At 40.6% G+C, this 25,577-nt stretch overlaps 2 protein-coding genes and 1 pseudogene across 3 annotated transcripts; 1 reads left to right on the top strand and 2 right to left on the bottom strand.

Annotated features, from left to right (window-relative positions):
* Positions 1–544: 544 nt before the first annotated feature.
* Positions 545–1,672, bottom strand: LOC113331575. The gene is made up of 2 exons (XM_026578268.1): positions 1,231–1,672; positions 545–1,137 (listed from the first exon to the last, which is right to left on the bottom strand). The coding sequence occupies exons 1-2, from the start codon at positions 1,670–1,672 to the stop codon at positions 545–547; spliced, it is 1,035 nt and encodes a 344-aa protein (XP_026434053.1).
* A 4,714-nt stretch (positions 1,673–6,386) lies between these two features.
* LOC113331573 lies at positions 6,387–21,332 on the top strand (annotated as a pseudogene).
* Positions 21,333–22,183: 851 nt separating this feature from the next.
* On the bottom strand, positions 22,184–24,834 carry LOC113331150. Of its 2 annotated transcripts, XM_026577901.1 has the most exons (10): positions 24,609–24,834; positions 24,329–24,489; positions 23,957–24,230; positions 23,769–23,877; positions 23,561–23,688; positions 23,405–23,486; positions 23,213–23,330; positions 22,980–23,140; positions 22,771–22,900; positions 22,184–22,683 (listed from the first exon to the last, which is right to left on the bottom strand). In XM_026577901.1, the coding sequence occupies exons 1-10, from the start codon at positions 24,661–24,663 to the stop codon at positions 22,468–22,470; spliced, it is 1,434 nt and encodes a 477-aa protein (XP_026433686.1). In that variant the 5' UTR covers positions 24,664–24,834; the 3' UTR covers positions 22,184–22,467. The 2 variants fall into 2 exon arrangements, with proteins under 2 accessions (XP_026433686.1, XP_026433687.1); XM_026577902.1 differs by lacking the exons at positions 23,405–23,486; positions 23,561–23,688.
* Positions 24,835–25,577: the final 743 nt, after the last annotated feature.

Raw genomic sequence — 25,577 nt, 5'->3', positions numbered from 1 at the left:
ACGACGCTAGTACTAGCAACAACAACAATGACAATTAGAATATCCCGGAAACGATTCCAGCCTCCAACACTGACGGTGGTGACATTACTCATCCTCACGCTGAAGGTCATCCCCTGTTCGGTCGACACCCTGAAGAATTCATAGGAAATCCACCACCTACCATTGCTGATCTTATCAAAGTGCGGGAGACTCTTGCAAAGAATCAGACGGACATGGCTGCTACACAGAAGGAGCTGTGTAATTATCTCAAAACTCTTACTGATAAGATGACAGAGAAGACTCAACAAAAGGGACAAGAGAAGGAGAAATCCTTAGATGATGCTGATCCTGAAGTAATCCCAATTCATACAGTGGATGATGATGAAACTGGCAAAGATGCAGATTCATCAGCAAAGGAAATCAAATTTTATTACTCGGGAAGACGTGGAGCGCCTTCTGGAGAACCGTGGAAAAGACAAGACATCACGTGTCCATCGTCACCAACCTCCTTATCTTGCCGCTACGCAGAGGATTCCCCTTCCAAAAAGTTACATTTATCCAACTTTCACTCTGTATGACGGAACTGGCAATGCTCGATAATGATATTGTGTAAAATAAGACAACATTTCATAATTAGATTCAATTCAGATTGGTGCCAATACTTACAGAGAGATCCGACAATTCTGAATTTACCATGAAGCACTCCAAAAGCACGCTCGACATCCTTTCTTTTAGCCATTTGATACTTGTTGAACCTAACAAAGTCGGGAATGTCCAATGTCTGAGAAAAAGCTTGTACAATTGTAGTCAACTTTGGATAGATACCATCGGCTAAGAAGTAAACCATATTGTATTGGTGACCGTTGATGACATAATTGCATGGAGGTGCTACACCCTTTAGCATGTTATCAAAAAGGGGTGAGTGTGCCAACACATTCAAATCGTTGTTTGATCCAGGCATTCCAGAAAAGGCATGCCAAAACCACAAATCATATGATGCCACCGCCTCTAATACAAAACTACTCTCTTTATCTTTACCCCGGTAAGTTCCTTGCCAAGCTACCGTACAATTCTTCCATGGCCATTGCATACAATCAACACTACCAAGCATTCCAGGAAAACCTCGGTCGGCATTCTCAGCTAGCAACCTCTGAACATCTTCAGGAGTGGGTTCACGCAATTATCTTGCTCCAAAAGTCATGCAAACGGTGTGGCAAAATCTGTTTAGATACTTGTATATTGTGGTAGCACCCGTACGAGTGTAATCATCAACACTACCAGCTGGCGTACTTTTGCATAAACATTTCATCACTGCAACTAATTTCATATGCGGAAAATGCCCCGTAGTACCGGTTGCATCCGGACGTTGATGCCCTTCCGGGTCCACTTCAAGCAATTTTCCTAATAATTTCTCGAATAAGTCTTCACTCATGCCTAGACGTTGTTTGAATTTTCTAGAGGTATAACCGGTTCCAGGCGTAAAATAATCATTCATCATTTTGGCATCAAGCCACACTCGATCACGCGCTATTACACTACGTGTCTGTACCTCCTTTGGTATAGGTTGTCTAATAATACGTAATCGTTCATCCAAATATAGTTGTGTAAATATTAGCAAAGCTTTCTCTTCTTCATCACTATCACTAGAGGTATCCAAATAGATTCCATATTTAGCTCTCACATAAGAATGCATTAGACTAATTATGCACCTTAACACACACAAAAAAACACTATCAATTTGTGTATACCATACATAAATATAAGTCTACATTGAGATGGTAGTTTAATTCATTTCATTCAACATAAATCAAGATACACAACAAATAATCATGGATTTTTCACTAAATATATGTTTCAATAACGTTATTGAATTGCATACTACATACCCAACCAACCTAATATCAAGACTTACATCAAAATTAAAATCAAAATCAAATTAACTTGAAACCCTAACATTAGAATCACTCACCTTTAGATGATTTTTTGGATGAAATTCGAAATTGAAGAATGGATTTGTTTCACCTTGTAGTAACCATCAAACCCTTTTAATCTAAGCAATCGAATCGCAATGAATCAACATGAAAATCGAAAGGGGGTAAGAGGGGTTTTTAGAGAATGAAAGGAAGAGAAGAAGAAGAAATAGTCGATTGAACCAAGTTCTGTGTTCTTAAACCTATGAAACGCGTACTGAATACTCGTTTTTTAGTCAAGTCAATGAGTTGACTTATACGGGTACTCAGTACCCATATGGCACTATTCATACGAGTACTGAGTACGCGTCTCGTGTAGGGAAGGGATGAGAGGGCACCATAGAAAGACTGCCTTTCATGTGCCATCCCTTCCCTACATTTGAGGGATAGGGAAGGGATAGCTAGCACCATAGTGCTAGATCTAAGGGGAACTTGTGGAACTTCATCAACAAAAGGTATGTGGAGACTTGAACTCATTTATCACTCAAAAGTTTATCTATTCTATCTCCTATTTGAAACAAAAGTCGTATAGCTATATAGACTTCAATTATGCACATTTGATATTTCGAGCTGAGTTTAACTCGCTTACATATTTCTCGAAATATGTGTTGGTTATCTTTAGATTTAACCAAGTTCATCTTATATTATTGAAGAAAATCAAAATATAATAATGTGAAAATCGCCTGGTAACATCTTACATGATTTGTGTGAGACAGTCATTTGATGTAGACTCGGAATGTTTCATATTGATCATTCGATCACTTGAGAATTGCTTTGACGCTAATAGTTTGTGTGTGACAGCTATTGTCGTCTTCTAAGAATGTTTCAATAGTTGAAATGAGAGTTCAGAACAATTAGATATAAGCACAGTATGCGTACTTGCATATGTGTAATCCAAGTCCGGGAATCATGGTATGCATACCCGTATGCGTATTGATTGGTTTAGTAAAGGTCCAGGAACTAAGTACGCAAACCGGTGCGCGTACTGGCGGGAGTTTCAAGTTCCGGGACATCACTGAGTTTGATGATATGCGTACCAGTTCGCGTCCCGGCGAATCCAAACTCGGTACGGCTACTTAGGTATGCGTACCCGTTTGTATACTTGAGTAGGTTATGTTCTAAAATCGATTTGTTCATGAATTAATACATTTATATAATAAGGAATGCAATATTTTGCAAACCATGGCTATAATGTCCATGAATTGATTCGAGTGAATCAAAATCGATTTTGCTTCAGTTGTGTCTTGTATACTTCTATGAGAATATAAATAATTGAACAACTCTAGAACTAGTTTCATTTGAGTTATTTGAACTAGTTATGGTTAAGATGAATAAGGTTGATATGAAAGTCTTCATATGGCTAACTTTGGTTAATTATTGTTGAGCAAACAAAGGTGTATACGTTTAGGTACGGTTACCCATATCTAAATAAATTCACTTTTCGTTTGTGTGTAACAAGATAAGTTCGATCTAACAATTGAAAGATATTATCTTGAGTCTAAACAGGTTTTCATCTAACGGTGAATATTGAATACTTTGTTACCAAGGTAACATTAATTGCAAACCCTGATTTGAAGACTATATAAGGGAGAACTCTAGCAACTGGGAAACCTAATTCCCACACCTCATATGTGATACTAGTTGCGAGTAGAGTCGTATCTCCTTTAACCTTAGGTTTTTTTCCAAAACCCTATAGGTTAACGACTTGAAGACTTCATTGGGATTGTGAAGCCAGACCCAACTATTTTCTCTATAGTTGCATGTTCTGATCTTGTTGATTTCTATCGTGATTGAGTATTATCTTCTCTAAGATTGCTCGAGATTTAATCTCCGATAGGCAAGATAAAAAGTAGTCACAAACATCTTCGTCTCATCGTTTGTGATTCCACGATATCTTGTTTCGCAATTAAGATTATTGTGAGGTGATTGATATTTCTAGGTTGTTCTTCGGGAATATAAGTCTGGTACATCAATTGGTTCATGTTCACCTCGATTTATCAAAAGACGGAACAAAACTCATAGGTATATCTGTGGGAGACAGATTTATCTATCTCAATAGACTTTTTTATGTGAGACAAATTGGTTTATCAAGTCTTCGATTTTGGGTCGTAGCAACTCTTAGTTGTGGGTGAGATCAGCTAAGGGAATCAAGTGCGCAGAATCCGGCGTGGTTCTAGAGGCGTAAGGAACATGACTGTACCTTGATCAGTGTGAGATTGGTTGGGGCTCAACTACATTCCTTTCTGAAGTTAACTTGTTGTGGGCTAGTGTCTGTAGCGGCTTAATACAGTGTGATGTTCAAATCTGGACTAGGTCTCGGGGTTTTTCTGCATTTGCGGTTTCCTCGTTAACAAAATTTCTGGTATCTATGTTATTTCTTTTCCGCATTATAATTTCTATATAATTGAAATATCACAGCTTGTGCGTAAGATCAATCAATTGTGAATCCAACCTTTGGTTGTTGATTAAATTGATTGATACTTGGATATTGGTTTTTGATACCGTCCAAGTTATTTCTTATATTCAATCGGGCTCGCAAATTCCTATTTATTTGATTGCAGATTGAATTGAGAAATACAGATATAACTCTTTGATATACTTTTCTTAAGATTGAGTCTGACTGTCAAGTTGATTCTCTTGAAAGTATATTGGAGTTAGTCCATACAGATTGCTAAGCGAAATATTTAGTGTAGTTGTTAGACCCCACTTTTTTATCTGGGACGATCATAAGAGATAGGAATTCATGATATCAAGAGGATTTTGAAACATGTGACTGCTGGATAGTCTGGGTCCCTATCCAAACACTCAAGGAACTTAATGTAAATACCCAAAACCATCGGAAGAATATAAAAAAAAAATTATACTTATGAAACTAGTAATTAATGTATCAAAGGAACATGAGAGAGGGATCACCTAGGGTTAGGTGATTGGTGTATATTACTTATTTTTCCTGAGGTTTTACGGAAGTAACCTCTAGTGCAATAGTAAACTCACCGCATGATGATACAATTGACCCGTGTTCGAAACTCTTCCCAATTAAGAAAAAACTGGAATCCCCTATTTGACCCGTGATTTGGCGGGAATATTTCTATGCTCGACCCTACAGTTCAGTCACAAGCCAAGCCATACTGGATTGGTGCCCGTTCTTGTCCGGACTTAGTTAAGGGGTGACGTTTTCCCAAAGGAAAGAGACGGTTTTTGGGAAATTCCGCATGATATGATAACAAAAGAAAATAGAAACTCAATTTAGTTAATTGATAGTCGTTCGATCGGTTAATGGTACCCTCGAAATAGTTTAATCAACGACTGTCGTTATTTATGAGTAGGACCCACTAAACCGAGTAAGAGTCTAAACACCTACCTCCCCTACTCTAGAACCAACTTATTTCTCTTTCCTATTTGAATAAGTTATCCGTTATCTTAACTAGGTGTGACGCCCGTGCTCTGCACGGGCCCAGATATTTGCAGAACAATAGGTATTGGTGAATAAAAATAGGTTTATGGTTCATGGTTAGATTTTTTAAATATTTTGCTTCCCGTAAGATAAAAATAGATTTTTTTTTTGTCGGTGAAGTATTTTTTCACTCGAGATCTTTTTTTTACCCGTGAAGTATTTTTCTGCTACTCAAGATATTTTTTCCTTTTACCCGTGCATATATTTCTTTTAACTTAAAATATATGTCTTTTTCCAAAAGAATAAATTAATAAAAGGATAGAAAGATTAAAAAAAAATTACATGATAAAAAAAATTACCCGCAAAATATTTTTTATTCAATATTTATTTTTCTTTTACCTGTGATTTTTGTTTTTTTTACTTAAAATTTATTTTCAGGTGGGACCGGTAAGATTGTTTTACTTAAATTTTTTTTTATATTTAAAAAATTATTTATGATGCATATGTTTTTTTTAACTCAAGGTATATGTCTTTTTTCAAAAGAATAAATTAATAAAAGGATTAGAAAGATAAAAAAAATAAATTACATGATAAAAAAAATTATCGGCAAAGTATTATTTTTATTCAATATTTATTTTTCTTTTACCCGTGATTATTGTTGTTTTTTTTACTTAAAAATTATTTTCAGGTGGGACCGGTAAGATTTTGTTACTTAACATTTTTTATATTTAAAAAATTATTTATGGTGGGGGGTCAGAATCTATTATTTTCTGTTGGTCTAAATTTTTTTAAAAATATTTTATTGATCTAAATATTCTCTGGTGGGGTCAGAAGCTCTAAGAAGAGAGCTTGATTCGGTTTTTAACCACAACAAAGAAAAATCACCAGAAATCATATTCTTAATTCTCAAGTCAAAAAAAAACTATAAATTCATGTAACCAGTCGAACAAAACAAACGTATTCTTAAAGAGAATTGACTAATCAAGATTTTCAACCAATCAAGCCGATTATAGAAAAGGAATCAATCAAAATACAAGAGAGAAATGGGAGGAGGAACATAAGCGTTTCCAGACCTTGGTGGACATTGTGAATTCGCTGGATGCAATCAACTCGATTTTCTACCTTTCAACTGTAGTAACTGTTCGAAGGTAATTTCTTAAACCTCAATCAAATCGCTGACCTATAATCTTGGGCAAAACTAATTGAATTTTTGATTTTGTTGTTGTTGTTGTTATAGATTTTCTGTTTGGAGCATAAATCTTGCAGATCCCATGAATGTCCTAAAATCGAACAAAATAACCGAAGAGTTGTAGTTTGTGAAAAGTGTTCGATTACGCTTGAAGTTACAAAATTAGGAACCGAAGAAGAGAAGCAGAAAATAAGATCACACGAGAACTCTAAAGAATGTGATCCATCAAAGAAGATAAAACCAAGGTGCCCTGTTAAAAGATGCAAGAAACAGTTGGGGACAATTCCAAATTACAGTTACGTTACCTGTGAACGTTGTCAATTGAAAGTTTGTCTTGCTCATCGGTTACCTTTCGATCATGATAGTTCGCGTAAGAATCCTAATTCTTTGTTGGGGCTTAGTCAGAAGAGGGTGGCATATTTTACAAGTGATGATCAGTTAAAAGTTGCTGCTTTGGCTGCAAGAAACCTCAAGGATTGTTCCAAGAATGTGAACACTCAAATCACGAAGGCATCCGAATGCTCACAACCAATCATCGTAATCTAGAGTGATTTGTGATGATGATATCTTAGTGTTGATTCCTTGGTTCAAAACCTTCGGGTTTATCACAGCCTCATCTAACAACTCCATGCGGGGCGTTTGCGCACGGGATATAGGTAAAAACAAAGAAAACAATACATACAAGTAAAGATCCATGGGGTTAGGCAAATATAAAGTGCTGAAACATAAACAAGACCGAGGTTTACGTGGTTCAGCACTAAGGCCTACGTCCACGGGGTTTGTTGTTTCACTATGTTCTTCACGGTTACAAGAGTAGTCGAATGACTTTTGGGTTTACATGTATTTTCTCTTCTAAAGGATTAACTTACACTCGAAATCTCTCTCTCCTTCCCTTCCTGATTTTTCCTCCCCTCTTTCCTCTTGGTGGAGAGAGGGTATTTATAGGGTTAGAGTGTGGGACCCATCTCTGAAGGCCGTTGGAACCTTATCTTCTAGTGTCTTTTGTCCATCACGCAGAGGTCTGCGTTTGCCACTTGATCACGCAGAGACATCCTCGCTCGTCCCACGGGTTGATCGACACGTATACTGCTCAGAGTGTTTAATGAGGGTAGTTGAGATGCCTGCTCGTGTCAGACAAGTGTCTTCTTCCCCTGTCACGTCCGTGTCATCTAACTCTCTCTCCACCGTTGATCTTAGCTTCTTTTGGGGATGAGATAAAGTAACTCCTTGGGTTTTATTTGGTGTTCCGTAGTGCATCGTATTTTGATGTCTTGGCCTGCATGCTTTCCACGTATCTTTCTATATACACGTGTCTGATGGTGAGATATATGTATACACAATTTGCCCCTTTTCTTCGGGCTTGAATGTTTAATGGGTGCATTGAAGAAAACAGTCGTTGCATATTCTTATATCTCTCCTAATAACTTTTCCTAGATACTTGGGCACGTCTTTTATTTGTGCATTAACTTCTCATGTAACGGGCACGTTTCCCATTCCTCCATTAATTTCCTTCTCTTTCTTTCGGGTATATTAAGGAGAGAAAGAAAATTAATTTCATTCTTCCTAAACATTCTCTCGGTTTTCATTCTTCGTTCTTCAGTCCTTAAATTCTCTGTCAGTCTTCATTCTTCCGTCCTTAAATTCTCTGTCAGTCTTCATTCTTCAGCCCTTAAATTCTCTCCACCTTAGCATTAATCACGCTTGCCTCCTCTTTATTTCTGATTTGTTCTTTCTGCTGCTGTTTTTGCTGGTAAGTTTTTCTTTTCTTTGTTTCCACGGTTTTACGCTATGTTGATTTGTAAATTTTCTGCTACTGTTGTTCCTTGTTTGTGATGAAGAACTTCTTTTAATGCTTGCATGCTAGTTTGCCCCTGTTCTTCGTCTTAAATCAAGGAGGCCATTGTTTTCTTGTATTGATTGAGCTTTTCAGAGTAGGGATTTTATGGAATTTCGAGCATGTATGCTAATTTTAGGGTTTCTGCGTTATCGTGTGTGGATTGCTATTTATGTGGTTTTTTAATCGTTGGTAATGTCCTTGAGTTTGTTTTTGACTTGTTTATGATTAATCTTTTCGCAGCCATGTATGACCGTCCGCGGCTTCCTTATCAGACTCCTGGTTCTGGTCTATCGAGATCTCCTCCGCGTAAAGAGTCTCAAGATGATGTTCGTAGAAGTCGAGTTTCTTCTGGGGCGAAGGCCTCATCTTCTAGGGAAGAGGTTCCTTCGACAAATCCTTCTGGGGCTCGAAAAGTCTTCGATCGCGCGGTGTCTCGTCCTCGTGATGATGTTAGGAGTACGCAGGCACCGACTCGTGCTGTCGTTTTTGATGTTCCTCTTCTACGTTCTGTAGTGCCCGAGCATCATCTGCCGCCCCCTCCTACAACTTCTTTTAAAGTGAAGAATACGAAAGGTGGTGTTCCGAGGGCTGAATCTTCAAAAAATCCTTCTTTGAAGAGAAAGGCTTCCGAGGCGTTCATTGGTTCATCCGGTCCCGCCGAGGAGGATGAGGCTGCCCCATTGATACGCAGCGTTTCGGTCAGCAAGAAAAAAGTAACGTTCAAGCATATTGATCTCGAAATTTTCAAGGAAAAGCATGAGCTTCAAGCCTTCGAGGTTCATTTCTATGCCCCTGAGGATGATATTACTTATGAGCTTATATCAAAGTATGAGTTCGATGAATTTCATTTGTTGACTACGGTTGGAGCGTTCGAAGCTGGTCTTATGCTGCCGTTGTACAAGTCAGGTGATTCCTTCTACTATGATGTGCTTGCTAGTCGTGAAGGCTCTTCCACCAATACTCACAGCCGTTCTGTATCGCAACTATCGGGGAATTATCTCCGTGCCCTGAGGGAGTGCTATCTGCGGAGTAAGGGGGAGACGACAATGACTTGTTACGTTCCCAATCCCGCGGAGAAGGAATGGTATACTCCTGAGAATTTCAATAACTCGTTCGGTGATTACGTCAATAGTAGGAACCGTAAGCCGTGGAGTGTCAGCCTTCGGAATCTCGCTGCTCCTCGGGGCGAAATTCGTCTGTTAAATGAGGTCAGCGATGCCAAGCTGAAGTATGTTCCCGGCACGGAGGGGTCTAGTCAGCGGAAACTTTTCCCGGCCCGCGAGAGGATCAAGCGCGACCATGACTACGAGTGGCACGCTACCGTTATCGAAGTTGTTGGTCCATGGGCATACGGTTGGATCCCTGGTCCACGCGGTTGGCGTCCTACTGAGAGTAACAAGCCACGTGAATCTCCTCCTGCTCGCTATGGAGATTTCTGGTCCTATACTTCCACCGAGGAGTGCCTCGACTGCTCAGGTACGCGGATTCTAGCTGCGCTTCTCCTTCTTTAGAAATTCAACTGTTCGGGAAAAATAATTCTTTTTGTGGTGTTGGTTTTCAGGTGTCGAAGAAGAAAAAGATTAAGCCGAAGCAGTCTTCTACCATTGTGATGGGTGAGGCTGAGGCCCATGAAGAAGTTACAAGTCCGGTGAACGAAGAGTTTGCTGAGGATGAGGAGATTACAGATGGGGAGGAACGTACTGGTACTTCCCCTATCAATGTCGAAGAAGAGGTCTGTGTGGGTCATGATGGTGATGAAGGGAGAAACAACGCCGTGGTAGCTGATGACGGTGTTATTGGTGATATTTCTGTCCCTGTTGGGGATGTCGCGGATACTCTCCCCACCCTTTCTCAAGAGTTTTCTTTTGACTGGATGTATTCCACAGGGGAGTTCTTGGATGATGCCCTCGATTTTCCTGAGGACTTCTCTCTACTTTCCCCCAATGATGATTGGGATGTGCTCGGGGGTGCTGGTAACGGAGACGCTGTTGTTCAAGATGGTGGCGCGGAGGAGCATGGTGCGCATGTTGGTGCCGACATTTGTGCTGAAGGGGCCGTGTCAGAAAAGGGGAAGTCGGTGATTGATTCGCCTGCTGCGGATCTTCCTCATTCGCCGACATCTGAGGGTGAGGACGCCATAATGGATTGGCTCAAGGAAAAGAATCTGCTATTTGTCCCTCATCCCGCCCCTGTTGTTGCTGGTGAAAAGGATTCTGATGTGTATACCCGTCGTATGATGGAAATGTCTTCCAAGGCGCGGGTGTCTGAGGCCTGGGGAAGAAATTTGAGTGTTCCCGAAGCTACCCTTGTGTCGGAGCCTCCTACTTCCGTTGCAGATATGATGACCATTGCCGATGGGTATCAATATGGCTTTCCTCAGCAGCGTGTCTTGGAGGTAAATTTTCGTACATACTTCTAGGTGACGATCCAATTCTTCGGTGAAATAATGTTTTTCGTCTTGATGTGTAGATGATGAGGAGTGAGCATTGTAACCACGTGCTGTATCAGTTCTTCAAAGAGAAATCTCTGAAGCTCGAGGCTAAGCTTCGTCACAGAGAAAAGGAATTATCTGCGGCTGAGGTGGAAATATAAGAGCTGAAGAAAAGCCTCAAGGAGAAAGAAAAGCTGGGTGAAGCAGAGGCTGGTCTTCGTTCAGAGCTTGTTGTTGTTCGCGCTGAGTTAGAGCAAACTCGCGGCCAAGTTTCATCTTTCACAGGTTTGGTTCTTTTTTCTCTTTTTCCCTCGCAGTGTGTCGTCATTCCTCTATTTCTTAGTTGTTCTGTCTGAGTCTCCCCACCCTATCTCCAGTGGGTGGCGTCCCCGAGCTGATATGGCTTCGAAACGAAAGAGCACGGCAAAGATCTCGTATTAAAGATCTTGTTGAGAAAATTAAGAGAAGCCAAGAAATGGGATGCTCGGGCTGAGGTATGGCGCGCAAGGCATGTTCAGATGGTCGACATGCAAAATCTGTATAACCATGACCGTGCTTTATTTAATGGCGCTGCTGTGGACACGTGATAGTCTGCGGGAATCCCGTGAGCGTACTTCCTTGTTGGAGTCTAGGATTCAGCTTCTGGAAGAAGAATTACAGAAGGCTCGATCCATTCCTCTTCCAGGAGTTAAGGATAGTATGCTGTCTTGCCAGAGAAAAGACGATGCCCGTGCCGAAGTCTGCTCTCAGCAATGCCTTGCCGCGTCCCGTTGAAGTAGCTCGTCAGGCTGAGTCTGAGAGAATCTTGAAGTGTGTATGTACAGACTTAGCAAAGGGGTATCAGAGATAAATAAAAGTCGACCACCTTCGTCACATGGATTCGATGAAGCAGGTAGAATTAGATGCCTGTCAATTTACTCTCACCAACCTTCAACTAGACTATAAGAAATTATCCGCGGAATATGAACATCTTGATGAAGCGCGAGATGCGGTTGTTAATGAGTATGAAGAGGCTTCGGCTTGTGTCGAAGGTATAACCCTATTTCATCGAGTGTGATTGTGTCTTTTCTGTGCTAACTCCCTGGTGTTGTCTTTTTCAGAGCTCGAGGGACAACTCGCGTTGCAATGAAAAATTGAAAAGGCTCATTTCCTTAGCAGCAGGAAGAACAGACCAACATTTTAAGAGTTTGGCGGCAACCCGCGAGGAGGCCGTTGGTGCTGCTTCTAGAGAAGTGAATCGTCTATCTTCGTTGTTATCCCAAGCCCAACAGCGGACCAGTTATTAAGCACAAGGCTCGTGTCAATTGGCTGAGGAACGAACAAGATGCTGGAGAAGATAGAACTTGGCCTAAAGAACGAGCATGGTCTTGTGAAAACTATCCTCGTCGTCCAGTTCCTGCTGCCTGCCTGCCTCCTCGGGACCCTCATCTGGTGGGAGCGTCCCTTCAAGTCTTCGAACAATCCTGCTGATGGGGCGGCATTATCTAGGTAGAGACCGCAGCATTATTATCCTTCCCTTTTTTTATTATCAAGAATATTTTTTGCTATATCATGTAAAAGGAATATTTTTTGATGTGTATCTTCCTTGAATTGGCCTTTCACTTTTTGTAATCATCCTTTATTAAATGAATGGATCCTTTTCTTGATATACCTGCAATGTTGGTTTGTTTTTATTTTAAGCATTGTGAAAAAAACAAAGTTTTTAAGTGTTTGGGTGCGATACTGAAGGAGGTACCTTCGTGATCGTCTTGAGACCTGTCACCCCGCTGGGCGAATCCTGGGCCAGAGGATTCCCAGACGGTGGGGGCCGAGGCAACGTTCTAGGATATGGGGTTAAAATATTTACACACCCATTCCGTCGACCCGTTGCCTTAAGATTGGTTGGGTATCTCTTTCTGCTGGGTGCCTTCCCCCTGGTCTTACACTTATGGACACTGATGGGGGAGCCCTGAGAGATTGTAGATTAACTACTTTCCCCAATATTGTCGATAGATTCGTTGACTTGATAATTTGAAAGCTTGTTTGATTGATAGGTTGAGGCCTGCAATTCCTCTTCCAGAGATAGAAACATGTGGAGCGGTCAGGCTCCCTTCTTCTTCTGGTACACTCCAAGCAGATGCAAGTCTGCGTTGCTCCTATGGGAAGTATGGTTTGAGCCACTTAGCATTCCAAGGATGCCGGAGGACCTCGCCTTTTAGATTACGAAGGTAGTAGGAACCGTACCCGCAACATCGTGTATTATAAAAGGTCCTCCCCACGTAGGTGCTAATTTTCCCCATTCTTTTCTTGCTGATACCGTGGGATTGTTCTCAACACATACTGCCCCTTACAAAATTCCGAAGCTTTACCTTTTTGTTGTACTCCCTTGCTAGTCTTCGTTGATAATTTTCCATCTTTTGTAATGCTGCTTCCCTTCTTCCTTCCAAGTCGTCCAATCTTTCTAACATCATATCTGTTGTGAGGTTTTTCTCCCAAGCTTCGGTCTTCGTGGTTGGCATGAGGATTTCCGTAGGGATGACTGCTTCAGCTCCATAAGTTAGAAGAAACGGGGATTCCCCGGTGGCGGATCTTCGTTGTCCTGTATGCCCATAACACATTGTGCAGCTGTTCACACCATCTCCCTTTATGCTCGTCTAATTGTTTTTTGAGTATAAGGGCGAGGGTCTTGTTGGTAGCTTCCGCTTGTCCGTTGCTTTGAGGGTATATGGGGGTGGACTTGTTCTTTCTTTATCTTGAAAGTATCGAAGAGCATGTCTATATTTTTCCCCTGTAATTGCTTACCATTATCAGACACATTTCAGCGGGTATACCGAATCTGCAAATGATGTTCTGGAATATGAAAGTAAACACATCCACGTCTCTGATCCTGGCCAAGGCCTTAGCCTCCACCCATTTACTGAAGTAGTCCGTGGCTACTATCAAAAATCGTCTTTTCCCTGATCCTTCGATGAAAGGCCCGACGATGTCTACGCCCCATTTTGCAAATGGCCACGGGCTATCGACGGAGTTTAACATTGTTGCCGCCGGCGCGTGGATCTTTTTGGCGAAGCGCTGACATTCTTCACACCGTCGGGACATCCTCGCGGCATCCTGTATCATTGTCGGCCAGTAATATCCTTGCGTTTTTGCTTTGTCAGCTAGTGATCTCATGCCGCTATGATTCCCCGCGTCACCATAATGGATATCGTTTAGAATTCGATGCCCCTCTTTCCGGGACAAGCAACGTAGTAATGGTCCAGGAAGGATTTCTTGTACAGGACCCCATCCCGAAGATCATATCTTCCTACTTTGGAGAGTATCTTCCTAGCTTGTTTCTGATCCGCAGGTAAGCTTCCTTTTCGAGAAAGGCATGGATCATCACTCTCCAGTCATCTTCGTTGCTGAAGTCTTCGTCTTGATTTGCTCTTGACAGGATATCTTCTTCGTCAAAGTCGTTATGGATGTCTTCTCCTACCTGGTCTTCGATATTTTCTTCCACTGTATCTTGATTGGTAGCGAAGGAGAATTGAGATGCAATCGAAGGCTCGTATACCCTTGCTATTTTAATAGCTTCGATTTTTATCCCTCAGCATGGATGATATATATGCTAGGGCATCCGCGTGCCTGAGGTCCCTTCTGCATAAGTGCCGGAACTTATGTTCGGGATTTGATGCCAATGTTTGGACCAAGGCCATGTAAGCTGAGAGGGTGTCATCGTACACATTATACTCGAGCCCTATTTGCCGTATGACAAGCTGCGAATCACTTGTCAGCCTTACATCGGTTACCCCCATCTCTATTATTATACGGAGGGCATGTACGACAGCTTCGTATTCAACGATGTTGTTGGTATGCTCTTTGAATTCTAACCTAAGTGCCTGTATAATCCTTTCTCCGTTGTTGGGGTGATGATGACAATGCCTATTCCTCCTTCCTTATTTTTGGATCCGTCGACGAAGACTTCCCATTGTCTTTGACTCGCGGTTCGAGGATATCCATTGGATCCTTGTTTTCTTCCTCCGGCTTCTGGTATTCCCTTAATCTCTTCGTCGTTGTCAAGGGGGAGGTCTGCTAAGAAATCCGCCAGAACTTGGGACTTCCGAGAATGTTGAATTTCATGAATGATGTTGAATTGGTCCAGATGGGTGTTCCATTTGGCTATTCGCCCACTTTTCCCGTGCTTTTGAGGACTGCTTCCAATGGTGCTTTGCATGGGACCCTGACGAGGTGAGTTAGGAAGTAGGTTCTCAGTTTTTGAGTAGCCCATACCAATGCGAGGATGAGCTGTTCATCTTGTATAGTTCCTTTCCGCAGAATTGAGGGTCTTGCTGACGTAATAGATAGGTTGTTCTATCTTTGTATTGGTTTTGACCAACACTGCGCTGACTGCGTCTTCTGTTGCTGCTATGTACAATGCCAAAACCTCATCAGGATCTGGCTTCTGCAGGATCGGATTGAGGCTAGGTGTTCTTTGATTTTTTGGAATGCTTCCTCGCATTCAACGGTCCATTCGAACCTGCTCCCTTTTTTGAGAATATTGAAGAAATGTTTGCATTTGTCCGAGGATCGGGCAATAAATCTGCCCAACGCTGCTATGGATCCATTGAGTTTCTGTACTTCCTTTAAATTCTTTGGGGACGGCATTCTACTATGGCTGAATCTTTGCTGGGTCTACCTCGATGCCCCTTTTTGTTACCAGATACCCGAGGAATTTCCCCGAGGTGACACCGAAAGTACATTTCTCCGGATTCACTTTCATGTGATGTTTTCTCATTGCTTCGAAGATATTCTCAGATCCTGGTGGTGATCTTTACGCAGCTTGCTTTTGACGAGCATGTCGTCAACGTAGACTTCTAAGGTTCCTCCAATCCATGGCTTGAAGATAGCATCGACCATTCTTTGGTATGTTGCCCCTGCGTTTCGAAGTCCGAAGGGCATTCTAGTGTAGCAATAAAGGCCATGTGGGGTGTAGAACGCTGTGTGTGGCTGATCTTCTTCTGCCAGGGCTACTTGGTTGTAGCCAGAATGTCCATCCATGAATGACAGTTCTTCATATCCTTCTACTGCTTCTACCAGCTGATCTATGCTTGGCAGGGGATAGCTGTCCTTTGGACATGCCTTGTTGAGATTAGTAAAGTCGATGCATATTCTAACCCCTCCATTTTTCTTAGGAACAATGACCATGTTGGAGATCCAGGTAGGATACTTGACTTCCTTGATAAATCCTGCGTCTAGTAGTTTCCGAAGTTCTGTTTCTACTGCCTCATGATACTCTGGAGCTACTTTTCGTATTTTCTGCCTGAACGGGGGCGTGCCCGGTTTGATGCGTAGCTCGTGTTGGATTACTTTTGGGTCAATCCCCGGCATATCTCCTAGCTTCCAGGCGAACACATCCGCGTATTCCTTAAGTAATTTGGTTAAAGAATCTCTCCTTCCTCGTCCATTATGGTCCCTATTTTGATCATCTTCGGGTTTCTTCTTCCGTTCCTATGTTGATTTCTTTTACGGGCTCCACTGGTGTGAACACAGGCTTCGGATTCCGAGGACTGGGACGTTCTTTAATTGCTATTTAGCGTGTTTCTGTTCTTCGCTGGTTGTTGAAGTACTTGTTTCTGTGCTTAGGACATTATCATCTTTCGTCAAGCCCTTCCCTGTAGTTTCCTTGAGGAACAGGTCTATGGCCTTCTCTTTCGCGGTTTCTTTTTATTTTTTACTCTTCGGATTTTTCGCTGCTCTTCTTGCTCGTTGTTGATATGATCCTGAGTGGCCTGGCACTCTCTCGTAGTGACCCGATCTCCCTTGATTTCCATTACTCCCTCAGGTGTTGGAATCTGAGATATTGGTGGTACGTTGCCGCAACTCCTTTGAGTTTATGTATCCATTTTCGTCCAATAATGCGTTGTAGGGGGGGTGTCCACCACACTGAATCGGGTTTCTAGTTTCATGGGCCCTGCGTTAACCTGCAACACGATGTCTCCCAAGGGCTTCGTGGGTGCTCCATTGAATCCGTAGATGGTGTATAAGAGGTCATTAACTGTTCATCATGGAGTTCATCCGTTTGAATGCATCGTAAAATAGGACGTTTACGGAGCTTCCCCCGTCTATGAGGATCTTTTTGAGGTTACATCCAGCTACTGGTAGTGTTAGGACCAAGGGATCGTTATGGTCTTCCATATCTTCTTCGATATCTCGGCATCGAAGATGATAGGAGATTCCATCCATCTTCGTGCTCGTCCACCTCTATCCCATCGACCTTATACAATTCGCAGCGGTCTTCGAATTGCTTCCGTAACCTCTTTCCTATCTGCGCTGTAAGTGAGGGCCCTGTGGCTTCAAACACGAGATGGTGTTGATTGTGCGGTTTCCTTCCGGAAGTTGGACTGGTTTGGTTCGTTGGATCTATCCTCGGTAACATCCTTTCGTACGTAATGTTTGAGCTCTCCCGCATCAATTAATTTTTGGATCATTATTTTAAGGTTCTTGCACTTTTCGGTCTGGTGTCCGTTGAAACAATGATATTCACAGTAATCTTTAGACTTCTCGGATCTCGGGGGCTGCTTTCCCTTAGACCATGGCCACTCCAGGTTTTCCCTCCCTTTGATCTCTCGTAGGATACGAGCATAGCTAGCGTTGAGTTTCGTGTAAACTTGATCTTCGAATTTTCGGTCACCTGTTCTTCGTTCATCCCTTCGTTCCTTCCTATCTTCGTGAGGTCTCTCCACTGAGCAACTCCTTTTGGCCCCATTGGTTTGTTCTGCTGAATTGGTGCGGTGAGATCTCTGCGGATATGCCCTCGGGTTTTCCCGTTGAATTTCTTCAAGTCGAGCGTGCTTTTCATAATTATTCGAAGATCTCCCTCTGTCTTAGGCACGCTTCCATGAATTCAACAAATAGGGGACTCATTCGGTCTAATCCCCATTTGTAGCAATTGATGCTTACCACTGGGTCCACGCTCCCTATGGCTTGGCAGATCTTGTGCCATCTGTTAGTGTATCCCTCGTGGTTTCCTTGTAGCCAATCGCTAGTGAAAAGAGCTTATCCATTCCGGTGTTTACAGTCTTGTTGTACATGTATGTTCTTAAGAATTTCTCTGCGAGTTGGTCGTATGAGTGGATGGAGTTGGTGGCAGATTATCAACCAGATAATGCGCGATCCCTTCAGGCTTGACGGGAAGTATCTGCAGAGTACGGCGTCGTTCTGACCCCATCTAGCTAAGACACGGTTGTAATACCGAATATGTGCAGCAGGGTCGCTGGATCCATCATAGCATTCGAACGTTGGGACAGGGCATTTCAGTGGAATAGGGGTGTTGGCCAAGCGATGAGTTAAGGGCGTAGAGTTAGCTTCTCTCATGACCTCTTCTAACCTCCCCCCGCCTTGTCTATTTTTTAATTGCCTGATCTCGGCCATCATCTCATCTCGTAGCTCTTCCATCGCGCGGTGGTGCCCTAAGTTCTTCTGCTCGTTATAGTCTGATTCTCCGTCGTCATAATCCGGGTCGGATACGCTACTTCCCCTAGTCGCGTCTCCATTAGCCGCTATGACGACTCTACGTCTCGGTTTGGCTCTGGTGCTTTGGAATTTGCTTCATCAAGTTGTTGGCTGGTCTTCGTGCTTAGAGCAATCCGCTCCTTTAAATCTTGATTTTCTCTGGCCAACAGGCTACAACATCTGCGTAAACCTGCTGGCTCTTCTTCATTCTTCAAGCTCAGCCATCAGTCGATGTGATTGGTTGGACCCCTGATTGGGAGTCCCAGCGCGTGCCACTACGGCCATGGTGCCGCCTTCCTCTACGGTCTGCACTAAAGGTGGCAGAGGTTCAGCTTCGGTTGCTGGCATTTCCAAATCGGGGTGAGTGCCCCTCTGCGGTGCTAGAGCCGCCGGTATGGTTTGATTTTGATCATTTGTTGGTGGCATTCCAAAGTTGGAAGGTGCACGGGTTGGAATGTTCTGGATTCATCCACCCTTTCTCTTGGTTGATGAAGTTGATTCATAGCGCAAGTTTTGCTAGCCTCTGCAGCCTTCGGGACTACCGCAGCCGCACCGTACTTTGTCGCCGCTGCTCTGAGAGCCGCGCTGCAACTGAATTAGCGTTCATAGGTGAAGTGATTTCCGCAGTATCTTGCCTTTGACTGGTCATTTTAGCTTTGTCTCCTTTCTGCTTGCTTCGGGTGATGACCGGGGTTGTCCTGGGTGTTTCTTTTGACAAAGCTTTGGATTTTCCTGCTTCCTGCGTCTTTTCCATCACGGGTCCTTTTGTCGACAATGAAATCTCGCAGAAACTCGCCTTCTTTACTCACAATCGTTCTTTCTGCACAAGGAATTTCAAACAACGAAAACGGGAATATCCGCGTGAATCGGGTTAGTTGGCGAAATATCTTCTTCCAGGAGAGGATTAATACATACGAGTTACAATACACGGGTTAAAGTTTTATTAAAGGATCCTTTTAAAAATGCAAGTAGATCCTTTAAAAAACTACGAAAACCCCCCTGAGAGACGGTTCGCACGAGATCTAAAGAAAAACGTAAATCCATGGATCAAAACAATAAATCTTATCGAAGATAATAGGTGGGTTTTTGAATATAATAAGTTAACAAATGATCTATACGGTCCGAGCTAATAAATCAGAGCAATCATATGCCAATTTAAATGAAATCACAGGACAAGATAAATCTTTTACCGGGACGAAGTCCCTGTTTCTAGCGCCAAATTGTGAACACTCAAATCACGAAGGCATCCGAATGCTCACAACCAATCATCGTAATCTAGAGTGATTTGTGATGATGATATCTTAGTGTTGATTCCTTGGCTCAAAACCTTCGGGTTTATCACAGCCTCATCTAACAACTCCATGCGGGGTTTGCGCACGGGATATAGGTAAAAACAAAGAAAACAAACATAAAGTAAAGATCCATGGGGTTAGGCAAATATAAAGTGCTGAAATGTAAACAAGACCGAGGTTTACGTGGTTCAGCACTAAGGCCTACGTCCACGGGGTTTGTTGTTTCACTATGTTCTTCACGGTTACAAGAGTAGTCGAATGACTTTTGGGTTTACATGTTTTTCTCTTCTAAAGGATTAACTTACACTCGAATCTCTCTCTCTCTCTCCTTCCCTTCCTGATTTTTCCGATCCCCTTCCTCTTGGTGGAGAGGGGTATTTATAGGGTTAGAGTGTGGGACCCATCTCTGAAGGCCGTCGGAACCTTATCTTCTAGTGTCTTGTGTCCATCACGCAGAGGTCTGCGTTTGCCACTTGATCACGCAGAGACATCCTCGCTCGTCCCACGGGTTGATCGACACGTATACTGCTCAGAGTGTTTAATGAGGGTAGTTGAGATGCCTGCTCGTGTCAGACAAGTGTCTTTTGCCCCTGTCACGTCCGTGTCAGCTAACTCTCTCTCCACCGTTGATCTTAGCTTCTTTTGGGGATGAGATAAAGTAACTCCTTGGGGTTTATTTGGTGTTCCGTAGTGCATCGTATTTTGATGTCTTGGCCTGCATGCTTTCCACATATCTTTCTATATACACGTGTCTGATGGTGAGATATATGTATACACAAACAAGGTGTCTCCTCCAAAATCACCATCATCTAGCTCGGTGAAAGCCCATTGATGGAAGTTGAATTGAAGATAGTAGAAGATGTCATACATATAATTTCGGCTGATTTTTTTTTTATTTTTTTTTTGCTGTTGTTCTGTTTTTTTATTTGAAACTCGCATCCAATGCATTCTTCGCAACTAGTTGATTAGTAATGGAAAGAGAGATTATAATACTATAATATTGGGTTAAGCTCGCTAGGCGCGCTCCATCCTTAAGATTATTAATTTAAATGTCTCTTTGCGGATCTGCTCCACCGCACTCCGTCCTGTATAGCGAGGGTAACTCAACCCGTAGGGTCTAACATTTATTAACTTACTAGTATCGCCGTTGACAAAAGCTGAAGTACCAGTAGAATCTTTAATTTTGAGCCTCTAGTAAAAGACACCATAGCCTTTAGAAAAGTAAGCTAAACTTTTACTTTCCTTTCGGATTTACCGGTAGTGATGAGCGAATCTGATACCCGTTGAAATTGGCCTTTTATAGAGACCAAACCATATTTGGTTTGCTTTTCATATAACTAGGTGGCACGCCCGTGCTCTGCACGGGCCCATGCTACGTGCTTACTTTTTGATTAGATCAAAGGTGATTTTTGGTTTAAAACATTTGAGATGCATGCATCTTAGTTTTCCACTAATGGTTTCATGAAACCCATCCACCTGTAAATAAACAAACAGTTTGAGAAAACCAAATGACGAAAGATAATATTCTATGAATAAATATAAAAGAATCAGTTTAGCAAATGAAACCTGAAAGACAGCTCATGGACAAAATGAATTTGTGCGAATTTACAGTGTCCGTAGAAGTAAAGGATTAGTCATTCTTAAAGTCTTTGAATACATGATTTTTGTATGAAGGGAGTCACTCAGAGAAAAAAGTACCAACACTACATTGTTATCCAGATAGTCATTCTTAAACTCCCAAGCAGGAAGTTTATCCAGAAACGGAGGTAATAGCAAAGAACCAACCATGAAATAAGTAAAAGAAATATTTGAAAATTAGGTCTGATTAAAAATTGAATCATTGGTTAAGTCAATTGTATGCCCGATATTATATCTAATTTTATAATGCACAATAAGGGAGTTCATTCTAGACACCATTATCTAATTTCAGTATAAGTTGCTCCGGTGATCTATATTTCATTAGGCAGCTGTATTAGAATTAAACGAATTCAATGTATAAGTACCCCATTGCTGCTGTCCAAAATCTAGAGTTGAATGAAAAAAGAGTGATTATTACCTCTCCAATTCCAGATGAAGAACCAGTAATTACAACAACTTTATCTTCCAAGTTTTCGCTGTAGAAACTATGATAAACCCATTCACAAGCGTGTATGAAAGATAAACTAAGAACTTGCTTACTGTCAAGTGTTGAATGATGATTTCTTATATGGACTGTAAAGCAATCATACTTTTCCCCCGTAAGAAACTTGTCAGTCCTATCTTAGATATATCATAGAAACTAACCACGCAAGATATCTCTTTTCAAAAAATAAAATAAATAGTAAAACACCTCTTGCCCCATAAATGAGTTCTTCGTCTAACCTATTCATGTTCAAGGCTAAAAACAACCTAACAACCATGGAAGAAATGAATAAGGTAATAGAAATCAAAATACCAAAAAGGTCAAAAAAATGAGTAAGGCTACAGTTAAGAAAGACGTGGTGAGTAGGAAAAATATCCAAATAAATAGGAAAGTAATTTTATTGAAATCAATTAAGAAAGAATTACTAAGAATCAAACTACCAAAATGACTAAGAAAACAAAACTCAGAATGAAACTAATAATAAGTAAATCTACCCAAATCACTAAGAGAGAATCATAGGCACCGACTTTTTTCAAATATTTTTATCATCTTCATTATCTCCATCTTCTTCTTCATCCAGATCAACTGCCATTTCATTATTTTCTTGAGTATCCTCATCATCTTCTAAAAGCATATGTCTTAGCCTTTTTCTTTTTTGCTCATTGGTGATCTTCTTTTTTTTCACCATAGTATTTTCATCACTTTCATCTTCTTTTTCATCCTTATCATCTTCTAAATCTACCATATGCCTTATCTTATTTCTTTTTTGTTGTTTTTCATTCTCTAAAAGCATGATCTTCTGTTGTTTTTCTTTTTGTGGTGTTTTCGGACCCAATTGGTCACTGGCGGTCTTTTTTTTTTAACAATAGTATGAACTTTCAAAACTGTATAATCGTCGGACTGTTTCTGGATGTTTTCTTCGGTTATCTTTAGCTTAAATCCGAACTTTTCTCCAATCAGCTTATCAAACACCTGTTTAGCTTTGTCTGGTTCTCCTAGCTACAAATTGTGTAACATTTCAGGTGTGTATATTTATTGTTTTTGGAAATACAATGTATTAATCTTAAGAGAAATTTAGTCTCTTACCTTCTCGCAACGCTCAGCGTAGTCGACATGTTCAGCTGCAGTATATTTCAACATCTTCTCTACATTAAATCCGAAAATTGTAAAATCCGCATATTCTGTGTTATCCTTGATCCTTACTGTGATCCGGTACCTGTTTCAATGAATAACATTAATTAGGTCAGGTTTTATTCTTTATCATTTAATTGACATGGCTTATATTATTCCCTTACCATGTCAGTACTTTTCCATCAAAGGTCTTTATGCATTTGGGGCAAGAAATCTTTCCATCATTGTTTTGCACTTGTTTTTTGCATTTTTTGCAAGCAATGTAGTACCAACCCTTTCCCTCGTTGAATCGGACAATGGATGCTTCACAAAAAAACTCCTTGTTCTATACCAAATAGGAATCAATATAGGTCAATGTATATATTGAATTAATATAGGTTAATGTATTTGTGTATACCTTATTTTCATAGTCTAGCAGCATCTGACTGGCTTCATATAGGGTAATTTTGTCTTCAAAAGGATCTTTCTCTTGTTCAAGGTGTATCTCTTCTATCTCTTCAGTTTCTTTTCCAAGTCTGTGTAAATAGTAGCATGGATTAATTTAATACTGTGTATCTAAAACAGCATTTAGATTGTATATTTTCCTTACAGCATTCTAAATTCCTGAACTTGTTCACTATCCAAATTCACAAATATTCGTGATGCTTGTGTGGTGGAAAGACTAATGAAACCTGAAATAATAACAAATAAATTAGAGCAGTGGCTTTGATTTTTGGTTTATATAAACATTGGATGCATTTTTTACCCATGCGCTCTTTCACAAATGTTCCAGTGATTATTATGACCACTGCGACATTTTGGTTACTATCTAGCATTCCATCCTCAATAGTAGTCGCTAATTCACCCCATATAGTTATCTTCATCGTTTTTCCCCTAATACAGATAATACTAAGTGTTAGTTCTTTTTTCTTATAATCTCTCGCATGATTAGTTTGAAATGAAAATAGTAATACCTTTCATCGGCGATGTAAATCTCTCGCATGTTGACTTCTTTCGTCTCACCACGTTCCTCAACTTGCTTGCCAACGACGTTAGATATGGAGTGCAATCGTCCAATTACATCTGCAAGATAAGCCAACCTTGTGTTAAGTTATATCATGGATAAACTTTTGGATGGATAAAACTTGGTTTATCCTTTTACTTGTATAGAAGTGGTTTTCATTTTTCCTTCCAGGTACCATCTCCAGAGGCAAGAAAGTGAATCTTTCTATTGGAAAAGTGGATGCATCCACTTCTAGCTGCTGTATTTTGGCGTATTTATTCAGCCACATAAAATAGTGGAAAGGTACAATTCTGTATCCTCCGGTTGGAACCTGAAAGGTAAAACGTTGAATGGAGTATACACATCCATCCAAAAATTTTCCTCGGAACAAATCAATGTTATCTACGTTCACCTTAAGTTGAATCTGCGTTCCCTGTAATTTGAAGGGAAGACATAAAAGCAAATTTATGAGATTATTTCCGAACATAACACAAATAAATATTTCTGTTAATAGTGTTTTGATTTACTTACTTCCTCATCTATTACGTGCGCTTCTAGGCCCCAAACTTCACCGGTTTTGTTGGACTGAGATATCCAGACTTTCGGTACTTTCACCTTTATTGTCTTGTTTTGAGTTTGTTTGAATCTCAGGTCTTTCAGTGGTGTGTACACTACCTTCGCAATAGATTTTCCTATACTGTCACATAAAACATGAAAATTAAATCACAACAGATTTCTTATATATATTTATAGTTTTATTTATGTTTTAAATGTTCCGAGTAAACAATATGACTTATAATGGAACACATACCTTGGCTATTCTTGGAAGAAACCTTCTTTGAAGAAACGTTGTTCTTGTTGTTCATCTTATTGTGATGATCGCTCTATCGATGTGAGTTTCTGCATTGAGTCTTGTAAGTTTATATACACGCACATAGGGTAGTTTTCTTAACGATCAAGTATATTTATCATTCATAGATTTGTACGAATAAAATCTACATGGATATAAATCTGATTTTATGTTTAAAGATAAGTCTTCTGTTTCTGAACTTGGTTGGGATAATAGTTAGATTTTGATCGTTGTTTCCTAATAAAAACAGAGTATCCCAATTAAAAAATACCCTTTGGATATTTATACAATTATAATTTAGATAGATAAAAATCTCAAAAGAAATTTTTAGAATATTTCCAAGGAATTTGATTTAAGAATGTTTTTAATTATGGCAGTCAAATAAACTAAACTGAAATATTTTTGATATATGTGATCAATTAACTACAAATCCAAAAATAATTCGTAATATATGATTTCATAAAATACCTAAAATACAGGGTTGCTTAGTAAAGAATTATTAACCAGGGTTGCTTAGTAAGGCGAAATATCAGGGTTGCTTAGTAAGGAATTTTGAGGCTATATTGTTAAAATATCAGGGTTACGTAAAAAGAATAGGTAATCTTTTGGTTAAAATCGCCAACAATGGACTATATTGTTGTTACTTATGTTCTTGAAAGGAATTTTGAGGCTTTGCTGTATAGTAACATGCCTGGTCTGCAGATATTAATAGTATAGATTTTCTGACATAAAATCAAGCCACCACATGATATACAGACAATGGCGAGTTATATAGATTACCTCTGCCAGTTAGTACAAAGTAAAATTTTATTAGTCCATATAATCTCCGGTGTCCTATCCTATTTTCAAAGATACATATTTTTGAGCAATATAGTTGAAACATGGGTCTTAGGGTTTATATACCAAACATCGTAATTCTGTTCTTCAAGG

The sequence above is a fragment of the Papaver somniferum genome, unplaced genomic scaffold (assembly GCF_003573695.1).
Source record: "Papaver somniferum cultivar HN1 unplaced genomic scaffold, ASM357369v1 unplaced-scaffold_125, whole genome shotgun sequence".
Taxonomy (NCBI): domain Eukaryota; kingdom Viridiplantae; phylum Streptophyta; class Magnoliopsida; order Ranunculales; family Papaveraceae; genus Papaver; species Papaver somniferum.
This window is presented reverse-complemented; position numbering and strand designations above follow the sequence as displayed.